The sequence below is a fragment of the Miscanthus floridulus genome, chromosome 5, assembly GCF_019320115.1.
Source record: "Miscanthus floridulus cultivar M001 chromosome 5, ASM1932011v1, whole genome shotgun sequence".
In the NCBI taxonomy this organism is placed as follows: Eukaryota; Viridiplantae; Streptophyta; class Magnoliopsida; order Poales; family Poaceae; genus Miscanthus; species Miscanthus floridulus.
In genome coordinates, this window is record NC_089584.1 from 125,518,986 (window position 1) to 125,531,610 (window position 12,625).

The 12,625-nt window shown below is 44.4% G+C and overlaps 1 protein-coding gene across 1 annotated transcript; it reads left to right on the forward strand.

Annotated features, from left to right (window-relative positions):
* Nucleotides 1-288: 288 nt before the first annotated feature.
* LOC136453461 (probable methyltransferase PMT23) lies at nucleotides 289-5,640 on the forward strand. Its single transcript, XM_066454030.1, has 8 exons — nucleotides 289-1,149; nucleotides 1,796-1,945; nucleotides 2,218-2,488; nucleotides 2,994-3,104; nucleotides 3,619-3,790; nucleotides 3,953-4,213; nucleotides 4,790-4,984; nucleotides 5,098-5,640. Exons 1-8 carry the CDS (start codon nucleotides 409-411, stop codon nucleotides 5,300-5,302), a joined length of 2,106 nt encoding a protein of 701 aa, XP_066310127.1. The 5' UTR covers nucleotides 289-408; the 3' UTR covers nucleotides 5,303-5,640.
* Nucleotides 5,641-12,625: the final 6,985 nt, after the last annotated feature.

Consider the following 12,625-nt stretch of genomic DNA (forward strand, 5'->3'; position numbering starts at 1 on the left):
CCCGATGAACGCAATCCTACCAATTCCATCCCCGTGGGGATTAATTTTCCTCCGTCGTCATCCTCTAATGGAAGAATTCCCTGCGCGGGGAATCGAGATCGGTCCCATTGCCATCTTTAACTACAACGTGCAGAGAGGCAGAGGCTCTATTAGCTTCGCTGAAAAAATAAATTGAAATACTGTTTTGACTAATTCGAGAAAAAAAACTGTTACGGCTGGAAAAAAAAAAAGGAAAAAGAAAAGGCATTATAATAGAAGCCAACGGGGCCAGAGCAGCCCACACGGGCACCGGCACCCCACCGCACACGGCCGGCCGTGCCCGTGCGCTTCCTTCCCGGCCGCCGCCTTCGAGCTTCCTCGCTTTCCCCATCCCGCATTCCCGTTCACCATCTGCGAAACAGAGGAGGAATGGCCATCTCCTCCTTCCTCTCCGTTGGCAAGCGCCCAATCGTCGTCGTCGTCGCCGTCACGCTCTTCATTTTCCTATCCTCTCTCTTCCTCTTCTTCAGCCCCGGACCGTCGGCGCTCCCGTTTTTCTCCTCCTCATCCTCCCACCTCTCCTCTCAAGTCTCAATTCCCGTCTCCTCTAACGCATCTTCACCCGAAACCCCAACCTCTGTTGCCTCCAACGGGGGCAGCAGCAGCACTTCTGCTGATCGCGTCTCCGTTGACGCATTTCCGCCCGGAACCGGAACCGCCATCGCGTCTGATGCGGTCGGCAACAGCACCGCTGACCCGCCTCGGCCAGACGCCACCGCCGCAGCCGGTGCTGGTGACGCGGAGGCTGACGTGCCCCAACCAGATCACGGCATGCCCCCTGCTGCCACTGAAGCGAGTGGATCGGCAGGCAACGGTGAGACAGCCGCGGGAGTCTCGAGCGAGCGAGATGAGGAGGGGCAAGGCGGCGGCGGAGCCGTGGAGGAGCCGGTGGAGCTGCCGTCGTGGGAGCTGTGCAAGGTGGGGAAGGGGGTGGAGGCCGCAGACTACATCCCCTGCCTCGACAACGTGGAGGCGATCAAGGCACTCAAGTCGCGGCGGCAGATGGAGCATCGGGAGAGGCACTGCCCGACGGAGCCGAGACCGAGGTGTCTCGTGCCGCTTCCCGAGAGGTACCGGCGTCCGGTGCCGTGGCCGCGCAGCCGTGACATGGTGAGGACGCCCGCTTGCTTGCTTCGGTAAGCGAGGAAGATGTTTCCACTTCTCTTTGTTTATTCCCCAATGGATGATTAGTGGTTGTAGTAATTTAATATGCTAATCTGCGCTCCTATACTTTGATTAGGATCCAGTTTTGTAGTATGTGGCCTGCCAGCGCCTTGATTGTGAGATCCAGTCGAGCACACAGTTTTAACATTCTCGAAACTGAATAGCAGACACATGCCTGGAAAGGGTAGTAGAGCTCTGTCATTGATCTTGGATGCAGCCTTACAAGTTTGTGATCTAATATGCCATGCCCATCTTATTGAGCTGTAGTGCTGTACATAAAGCGTGCTTCCAGGTTGGGAATTTTGCCATCCATGTGGTTAGTGGTAACGTGTACTGATGCAAACTTTTTTTAGTCATTCCCGCGAATGACCCTTGGGAACATGGCTATGCTGTATGAATACTGCCTATCAGATGAAAATTCAATGCATGGATATTGAGTTTCCCTTTTCTTTAAATGCAGACTTTATCACATATCTCTAATGCTCAAATTTGGAATGTACCTAGTTTATGCTTTATAACTTTGGTTCAACATTCAGTAAAGTATGCAATTGCTGACCACCTCGCAATATTACATTCCGCTTGCTAATTTCAGATTTGGTATAACAATGTTCCTCACCCAAAGTTAGTGGAATACAAGAAGGACCAGAACTGGGTCAGGAAGTCTGGTAACTATTTTGTTTTCCCTGGAGGTGGGACTCAATTCAAAAATGGCGTGACCGCATACATTCGATTCATTGAACAGGTAGCTATTACTTATGCTCTTTATGTAATTCCAGCTATGTCCAATCATATATGCTTGCATGTGATGCTGCTTTCTGATAGAAGTTCAGTATATTACTGATATTTTTGTAGTATCTTCATTGAAGACCCAGTGTGTCAAAAGAAAAGTCATACTTGCATTCCTTGGATAATCATCACAAATTGGAAAATTTACTCACTTAAACATGACAAATATAATGTTCACCCTTGTCTTTGTCTGTAATAACTCATGGCTTGCGGTTATTGTTTTTATAGATTTTACCAAACATTCAATGGGGAATCCATACAAGAACTGTCCTGGATGTTGGATGTGGTGTTGCTAGCTTTGGTGGATACTTGCTTGACAGGAATGTTGTTACCATGTCCTTTGCACCCAAAGATGAGCATGAAGCTCAGATTCAGTTTGCACTGGAGCGTGGGATTCCAGCGTTTTTGGCAGTGATTGGAACACAAAAGCTTCCTTTCCCTGATAATTCATTTGATGTCATCCACTGTGCAAGGTGTAGGGTCCACTGGTATGCTGATGGCAAGTACTTTGGAACACTGTTATATTCTCATGTAGTTCTTCTCTTCATTTTATTAAGGGCCTGTTTGGTTCCCCCTGCTAAAGTTTAACTACTAAACTTTAGTCACATTAGCTACTAAACTACCAAACAAACTGACTAAAAAGGGACTAAAGTAGTTTCGTCACATTAGTCACCCAAGAGTAGCTAAAAGTGGGCTAAAGTGCCCAGTAGACAAGGGCTGCCCCTCATTATTACTGGTCCCCCACCCTGATTTGGGCATTCATTAGGGATAGTTTGGCCTTTGTTGAACCGTTTTAATGGCCTTTAGTCACTTTTAGTCACTAGAACCAAACATGGGTGACTAAAGTTTAGTCATTGGTTTTGGTAGCTAAACTTTAGCAGGGGAGAATCAAACAGGCCCTAAATACAACATTGTTCACTTATTTTATACACTGTTTTAATGTGATGTGTGTGATATGCATACATTTTTTTTTTGGTTAAAGCTACTCTACTTGGGGTATGCAGGTGGAAAACCATTGTTGGAGCTCAATAGAGTACTCAGGCCTGGAGGATATTACATTTGGTCTGCAACACCTGTCTATCGCAAAGACCCAAGAGATATAGATGATTGGAATGGTTTGTGATCACTATCTTTCGCCTCATATGTTTCTCATTAATACGAACCTCCAGCATATCATTAGTATCTCAATCAAATTATGCACCTTTGAGGTAATACAAGTGTCATCTAGGTTTCATCCACATGTATTAGCTCCATACGTTGAATATATTTTTTTAAGTGAATTTCTAGCTTCAGTCCATATCCATGTCAATGTTAGCATAACAGTTAAGAACAATCTAATAAAAATACAAGAAAAGCAGCAGCTATATGCCAGTAGATGGAACTCATTAGTTAGTCCTTTAGGAATTTGTAGTTATTGCCTTGTTTTTACTAGCATATAATATATGACACCGTTAAATGGTCATACTTAAAATTGAAATGTTTCACACTTTGGTTAATAAAATATATTTGCATCGTACCTTATCTGTTTGTCCTTAGGCCTGCAAATCCTTTTTCTTTTGCAACCTATCATATGATTGAGCAGAGAATAATCTCTAGTTGCTGATTTGATTTGTTTTCAATGGCTGGCAGTGGTGGTTGCTCTGACCAAATCGATCTGCTGGAGGACAGTGGTAAAGTCTCGAGATAGCAATAAGATCGGAGTTGTTATATACCAAAAGCCGACATCAAATTCATGCTACCTTGAGAGAAAAAATAATGAACCGCCTCTGTGCTCTGAGAGTGATCGATCACGTTTCCCTTGGTACATTTTCTTGAACTGTCTTAACCAGTAGTTGCATCAATGGTCAAGAGTCAAGGCAATTATGATTTGTGCCATCTTGGGTCTTGGTTACTCAAAGGGGATTTATGCTATGATCTTTATTCCTACCATATATATTAATCATCTTGTATTCCCCCCCTTCAGGTATAAACCTCTCGATAGTTGCCTCTTTCCCGCAGTTCCAAGTTCTGGTGGAGGAAATAGTTGGCCCATCTCGTGGCCTGAAAGACTTAATATGAAGCACTCAACTACATCTAACAATTCTTCCATTCAGTTTGCTCAAGAAAAAATTGATTCTGATACAAATTACTGGAAGGACCTTGTTTCAGAAGTATATCTCAATGAATTTGCAGTTAATTGGTCTAGTGTTCGCAATGTTATGGACATGAATGCGGGTTTTGGAGGGTAAGCAAAAACTGGTTTGAGATCTTTATGCAAAATTAATTAGATTAATTGACTGTATCAGCTGTTACAATGATATGCCTTTTGAAATGTCTAACTTTCACTTCTCTGCCTGTATCTTGTTTGACACTTAATTCAGATGTGTCAGACAATGAGAATTGCTAATTTGTAAATCTATTGACACTATGGTTTTCACCTTTTTTTCTGGCATAGTTTTTTCTTGCTGAAGGGATGAATATGCTGTATTTTTCAACAATTGACTTCGCAGTCCTTGGCTTCAACTTTTCTAATGTTAAACGGAGCACACTGTACATAGTTTTAGAAGCTGCCAGTCGGCCTTTCAGTGCTTTTCATTCATAGTCCTGGATTGCTAGCTGGGAGGATAACCATACTTAATTAAGATAAAGTATTTAACTTTATTCAGAGGACAACGTGCTTGCATGATTCTTATGGTTTATATTTGATATTACACTTAGTTTCAAATTTTATTTACAGAAATTCTTCTTTTCCTAAACGTAGTCATAAACTATGTCCTTCATCTGTGGCGAGACATTGATCATGATTGTTTCCTTAAATCAGATTTGCAGCATCAATTATTGATCGACCGTTGTGGGTTATGAATGTTGTACCTGTTGATCAGCCAGATACATTGCACATCATTTTCAACAGAGGTCTGATTGGGGTATATCATGACTGGTGTGAATCTTTTAATACATACCCACGGACTTATGATCTTCTTCACATGAGTTATCTCTTAGGGCCCCTTACGAAAAGGTAAATGAGTTTGTCTTTTAATTGTTGAAGAACTCTTACTGTGTATATTCTGACATTCTCTTGTATCACAACTTTATAGCAAGCAAGCTTTTTCGGTTTTGTTTTTATCTTAGGTGCCACATCATTGAAGTTGCAGCTGAAATTGACAGAATACTTAGACCTGGTAGATGGTTTGTGCTGCAAGACACTATAGACGTGATAAGAAAGATGGACCCTGTTCTCAGGTCTTTGCATTACAAGACTACGATTGTCAAACATCAATTTCTTGTTGCCACCAAGGGTTTCTGGCGTCCTGGCAGTACAGGTTCTAAGTCATGATGATTCTGGCTTCCACGCAAAATGGTATTGGTGCCATGGACTCATTGTGTTGATTCTTCTTATTCTTTTTACGTTGATTCTTCTCATAGCATAGATGATTAGATGCTTCATTGAAGCCCCATAGTTAGGTGAGTTTCAAGTTCCAATTTTCCCCGCTTTGTTTTACTATTTTTTAAAAATGTTTTGGCCTTGGACATGCAAATTTCTGTTTGGTATTGCAAACAGGTTAAATCAATAGGAGTGCTAACAAGTCTGTTAGGTGAATTGTATAATTTTTTAATATATATTTAGCTATAAACTTCAACAGTATGTCATCAATATTGTATATTTAGCCATGAAACTCTTGCCTTCTTGCAAAAGAAAAAGTATGACTTTGAATTATTTCTTTGTTACTCAATTTTATACTTCCTCCATCCCATAATATAAGGGATCCTGAGTTTATCCAAAGTCAACTATTCTAAGTTACACCAAGTTTGTTGAAAAGAACAATAATTTTTACAACATCAAATGAGCATAATTAGATTTAGACCTATTATATATGAAATATATTTTCATAAGTTGCTTCTTTGATGTGCTAAATGTTAATATTTCTCTCTATAAATTTGGTTAAACATAGGGACAGTGGACTTAGTACAAACTCGGAGTTCCTTATTTTATTGGACGGAGGTAGTAGAATATACTTACAATGGGTCTGATCTCTTCAGTGAAATTTAAGATAGCAGTTGGGAAACTCAGAAAGTCAGAATAACCATCCCATTCCTGCTGTTAATTCATCTACTAATCCCCAAGCCTCAAGGCCTTCTTTATGTTTTTGCCATGAGCCGCACCAGCACCATCTAGGCTTATGCCCCCCGCCCCGCCCCGCCCCCCTCTTTCGAAATAGGCTTATGCCCCTTGTGGGCATTTTGGTGAATTTTTTTGGTTTGTAGACCAGTAGTGAGCAACCCGGAAGGACAACTAAGGCTAGCTTGTTAAGTTGCGTGTGAGTGACGCCACGGATCAAGGAAGAGAAGGGTTCATCTGGATCCAGATTGGGGTCTTGGGGATAGTACATTCTGTCCCTAAGGCCTAAGGGCACGTGCTCTCTTGACGTGCACATCAGGATGATGCGTGTACATCAGTAGAGATGTACACAACTGGATGTGCTTCAAGATACGTGCACATCAGGCGAGAGAATAGAAGTGCACATATCATAGTGATGCACATCAGGAGAGCATGTACCCTTAAGAGGAAAAAAAAAACCTGCTTCTGGGTGCTGGGAGCATTTCTGTTACAAGTAGCCACCGAGGGTTTCTTTGCCAGCCGCTTCCGTGCCCAGATGCTTGCACCATTGTAGCCATCGTAGGCGAGTGCATGGAAGCCACACAGTGCATCGTTTGGCACTGCAAAGATTTTGGCAGCATGTTGTCCTCTACGGCGTTGTTTGTGTCCTGCATTTTTCAAGCCCCAACAGGCAACAGCCATTGCCGTGGCCAGACCCAATTGCGAGGATCCGTGGAACGGCATGACCGTGGCTAGTCGGGAGGGAGATATAGTCAGATAGATGCGCGGAAGTCTCGGCAGCAGCCAGCCCAATTGCGAGGATCGGCATGGCCGTCAGGGCTAGCCAAGAGGGAGATAGACGCTCGGTGACTCGGTGAGGATACTCACGGTGCGCTGATGTGATTAGCCATTTTCTGCACCCCCCAGAGCTGATAGGGCATAGCATCACCTACTTGCTCTCTGTCGGCTGCGTAAGGGCCGGTGTAAGTTTTAGTTCGTTATTTGTCGCTAGATATCTCAACGATCCAAAATGCAATGGATAACTAAAAAGAAATGATACAACAATATTGTGTGTGAGTTGCAATGTTATCTTGAATCAAGTCAATTTGAATGGATGATTTAAAGATGCTGTCACTTCTTGGGAGCAATTTCTTATCATTCATGTCTTAAATCAATTAGACTGCTTGGTTGTAAAGCTAGATTTAATTCATGAAAAAGACACTAAACTGGTGGTAGTAGCAGAACAAGGTTGTAAAAAACCGGTGCTCCGTGCCTGTGGGCATCACATGCGCTGAAAATTTCCACAGGGCCCTCGAGGGGTCTGCATACGTATACTATAAGCTATAGCTGGTATACTCCGGTCCAATAAGAAATATGTATATGGCCCCATATAAATACCAGGAGCGTTGTACGCATGAGGAAGAGTCCGGCGATTTCCCTTCTGCCGCAACTGCTCTCCTTCGTGGCTCCATCGCTGCGCCTTCGCATCCGACGTGGCGGTCGCACCTCGCACGTCGCCGTCGACGATTGGCCTCTGCTCGCTCGTGCCCATATGTGTTCATGTGAAGTGCCGTGCCCAATTGCCCTGGTTCCCTAAGCCCCTTTGTTGATTGTTTAATCAATGTTTAATTTGCCTAATTGTTTTTGTCCCGTCATTATTCTTTAGAATAAAAACTCCTCTAAGATTCTAATTTGGGATTGGGGAATAACTAACGGTGCAGCGAGGCCAGTGAATAATTATTATCTCTGATTTTAACTTGGCAACTCTCGCAAAAAAAAACTTGGCAATTTACGAACACACGTATTATTTTAATGTTGAACTGAATCTATTACAATGGTACTCACTAATTTCTAAATTTCTGAGTGTCCTCGTGTTGCCAAAAAAAACATACATTTAGAAGTGAAAATAGAAAAAAAAAATAGATATAATTTGTATGCATATTGCATATCATTATAATTATAATGAAGGGCCCATCTCTCTAGCTTCCCTCTAGGCCTATAAATTGACAGGACCGAGCCTAGAGCTGCCCAAGTCTCTCCTCATAAGCAGCTGCATAGTTTTTTTCCAAATGAAATGTAACATGAAAAACACAGCACATCGATTAAAAGGCCATTCTACATCTAGTTGTTGTAATCAGAATGAAAATAATTAAATTGTTTAAAAAAGTAGCAGCCTAAATACAGGGGAGCACCGAAACTGCAGAAACTGAATTTTTTAGGCGTAGTCGGTGCATATCACCAATTAATTTATCGGAAATGATAGGATGCGACGCTGCATGCCTGGGCCAGCGTACCAGCCGGCCCAATAAACCTCATGTCCGTCCTCTTCCATTGCTCGGCTCACACCGCTCATGTTTCTACTCCACCGCTTGCGCCCCCTTCCGTTGCTCCTGCCGCTCGTCCCACACTGCTCTTGCTCCTCCGCTGCTCCGTGTGCCCGCCCCACTGCTCTTGCCACTACTCCTGATCCATGCGACTATCTCGCTGCTTTTGCCGCTACTCCGCCTCCTGCGTCCGCTGCGCCTGCTCCGCCACCTGCCCGGCCTGACGACACCGACTGGCGCTGCCAGCGTCTGGCCTCGCCTGTTACTATGGTTGCGGCGCCCCGATGCAGACGGCGGAGGAGGCCGCACTGGGATATGATGCGTGTTGCAAGATCATATTTCAAATATTTCAGATGTTTTAGAGGTATGTTGCAAGTATTTCATATGGATGTAGCAAAAGTAGATCAGGATGTTGCATATGTTATAATGGTTGTACACGTATGTTTGCAAGTGCTTTATCTGGATGTTGTGTATGTTTTGCAATGGTTTTTAAATATTTTTCAAGTGTTTCAAACGTATGTTTTAAGTGTTTCATCTGTCTTTTTTCTTTGTATGTTGCATGTGTTGCATCCGAATATTTTAAAAGTAGGTCATGTGTTGCACATGGTATACGCGTGGGGAGCTGGAGGGGAAGCAAGCGGTTGCTGCGGGCGCGCGGCGCAAGCGACGTTCGGCGACGAGACACAGGTGCGGGCGAGCAATGCCCGGCTGGCGCGGGCCCATGCATGGACGCGGGAAAACGAACTGTAGTCGTAGGCATTCGTTCGGGCGCTAGCAGTGCCGTTAATTTTGTGTATGCCAAACAAGCTAAAAACAATTTAACTTATAAAGTTCTAAAAAACATTTGAGCACTTGCCTGGAGATGTTCTACTACAATTACAGTAGGTAGTAGTTCCTAGTGGCGCTCGCTTGGGACCATAATAAAAACACATCACTTATGTAAGGAAATGGACCCTAGGCCTATTTACTTTGGATTTTGGTGTTTGATGACCAACACAACCAAATTGGACTAATGAATTTACAAGTGATTGTTTTGTAGTTCAATAGGGTGCAAGACGTGACTTAGACGAAGGCGACGTGATGATCCGATGATCAACACCATAAGCAAGACGCTAGGAGACCCAAGATATCAAGCAAAGTCCAAGCACGAAGATAGGAACCAAGCAAAGTCCAAGCACATAATAGAGATGATGTGAACATTTTTTGAAATTAATAAGGGATGACATGGATAGCTTTCATGAAAAGATTGCAAAAGTGGGACACTTAATGGAAAATGATGTGGACACCTTGCATGAAGAGAAAAAACATCTAGTAGGGTTTATCTTTACAAGAGTAGGTATATATGTGCTTGAACACTAATTTCTCTATGGTCGTCAGAAGGCATTTAGTTCACATGACACCATTCTTAAGAACAACTCCAGACAAGTCCAGCAAGGTCTCTCAAACTAGGCCTTTACTTTTGATTTAAGAGCCTCCACTACTCTTGAGGGTTTGTTTTTTTACTCAACTTCAGCAAATGCCCTAGCTTCTTATGATAGGTAGGATCCACACATTAGTGAATTGCATTGGTATTTATTTTATTTTTCTTCCACTTTTTCCTCTTCTGGATGCGAGGTGAGTTGCAACGACGAGAGTTGGAGCTAGTGCTCAGGGTAGACGAAGAACGAGCCGAGCTCGGTGGTTGAAGTCCTGTAGCGGAAAAAGGCAAGACGGATTGCCGAAGCTCGAGCATTTAGGGGTGTGCAGTCATGGTAGGGTTGTTTGAGGAGTATGAAACCAGGGTCGAGCAGTCAGAGGGGTGCACATGGGTCAAGGAGGGCGCACAATGGTTGGCAAGCCAAGCTCGGCCAACCATGATAGCTTAGGCCCGCCTCTCACCCTAGATTTTTGTCGGGCCGCTGAATCCGGTGGGGAAAATGCTCGGAGGGAGGGGATGGATAGGGATCAGGGGCAGATTCCTTGTGGCGAGGCTATAGGGAATGGCCGGTGGCGATCGGATGTGGAGAAGATGGGTAGCAAATGATGAGCGGGAGGCGGGTCCGTTTAGAGCACCATATTTGGCTTGGAAAATGACCATGGAGTGTGAACGGTGGTGAAGTATGATTCTAGAAAAAAGAAAGGTGGATCGGTCGCCAATGGCTGGATTTGGAGGGGATCGAGTAGAAGCGAGCGGCCGCGGTGGCATTCCTAATGGATCGCGCCCGTTGAGGGAGAAGGTAAATGAGGCTCTCAAGGACCGAGGCTTGGTCAAGAGGGAGGGGGAGAGGAGAGACATATCATAGAAACAAAATCGAGGTAGAGTAATGATTTTCCTCCTCTGCCCTTAAGAAACCTTAAAAATAGGATGAGGACTTAAATAAATATGGAGTATAGGCTTCGAGTTGCTCTAAATCCACCCCTGTCCGCAGGTCAACGTCCGGACTCCCATCGACGCTCTTTCTGTAAATTATCCCTCGCTGCCGGCAAGCGAATGCACGCATGCGTTGTAGAAATCGGTGGAAATCGGCCTGCACCTAATGGAGTCAGCTTGAGTGCTTGTCTAATTGAGTCGCCCCTCGGAAGCGCCCTTGCACCTGCATCTGCACGACTGCACCTGATGAAGTGGCTTGCACACGACGACTGTTGCGTCCATGTCGTTGTCGGTGCTTGCCCTTGCCATTCACGAGCTGCTTCCTGTTCCTGGTGAAAGCGGAAGGCTGCACACAACGGTGCCCTTAATTTGGCCCTGATTTCCACAAGGCCTAGCAGCCCGATAAACCATAGTGATCAGGCTAGCCGGTCGGGTCGTCGTCTAGGTTTTTGCACCGGCGGTGTACCATACTACCATACCATTCGTGTAGGCGCGTTCAAATGAGCAATGCTAATGTACTGCACCTAGACGTACATCTAGGGCTCATTTGGAACGCATGATTCACAGGATTTTCACAGGAATCGGCAGGAAAAACACAGGAAACGGGAAAGTTTCCTTTGTTCCAAAGGAGGCCCTACTAGCTTATACCCTCTATCTACTCCTTTATTAGGCTGAAGGTCGTACATCTACTATGCGTGCATATCTCCGATGCCAACTGATGCCCTTGTGGCCCCAGGGCTAGTTCGGCCACCCATTTCGCTCTCGGGCCTCCGTGGGAGGGAGGGGACAATTAACGGTTGAGATAGGGTGTGCGGTCTTTCCTTTCCATAGTGTTGGGACAAGGGTCCCGAACGGGGTTGAGGATAGAAGGCTTTTTCGGTGGAGGCTAGCTGGAGAAGTCCACTCGGTGAAGGTTTTGTGCAGGGTCCTCTGACCAACGTCTCGTGTAGAGGTCCCTCGACGAAGGTCCCCGGGCAAAGGCCCGGGGCGAAAGGCCGAAGAGAGGACACATTAGGGTTTGCTAAAATGAGTGGAAAAGGATAGAGAGCCTTTTGCCCTCATGCTCTTAGCATTATATATAGGCAACGGTAATTTACATGTGCCCCTTTGGTCGCGTAGGTTTTACATGCCACTCCGAGGGCACTAGGCCTCTTCTAGGGGGACTTGGCCCATATTACATATGGGCTCCTCCAACATATAGAGTACCTACTGTCTAGTATCTTTTAATCCTAAATCGCACTACAATTCTATCTCGAGATGTAAAACATCCACATTAGTAGCCCACTAGCGCATACTATTATGACACTTTGTTTATTTATGCAAACAATCCACATCATCATGTCACATCATCGGCTAACACGTAATTATTTGATCATCATTCACTAAAATTCACCTGTGATTCCTGCAGCAACGCGTGGGGTATGCTTCTGGTTATAAGAAATAAGATAACATTTCATAACTGATCTATCACGAGTGTTGAAAAGCAACACTAAATTAAGTTGATTGAAATAGCATAATATAAGAAGCCTGTTCACATTGCCTTGGAAATTATTTGAAGTTGGCATGCGTGTAACGCGCGCGAGCTAGGAAAGAAGTGGATACGATGATGATGCGTGCTTCAACAAAACTCTATTTTTTTAAGAGCAAAACCTATTCCCTACGCGCTTTGTGCTCCTTTTCTGATGCTTACATCTTTTCTATATGAACCATTTGTCTGCAAACACAGATATAAATTCGTCTAGTTCTGTCGGCTTAAAGTGGTCCGTACATGCCTATGCTGTGAAACAGCCACACAATATATGAGTAAAATAGTGAGAGATCGAACATATCTCAACAACCTGCCCCACTTTTATTCTTCAGATAGTGAGGACCCATTGCGTGGTGCGC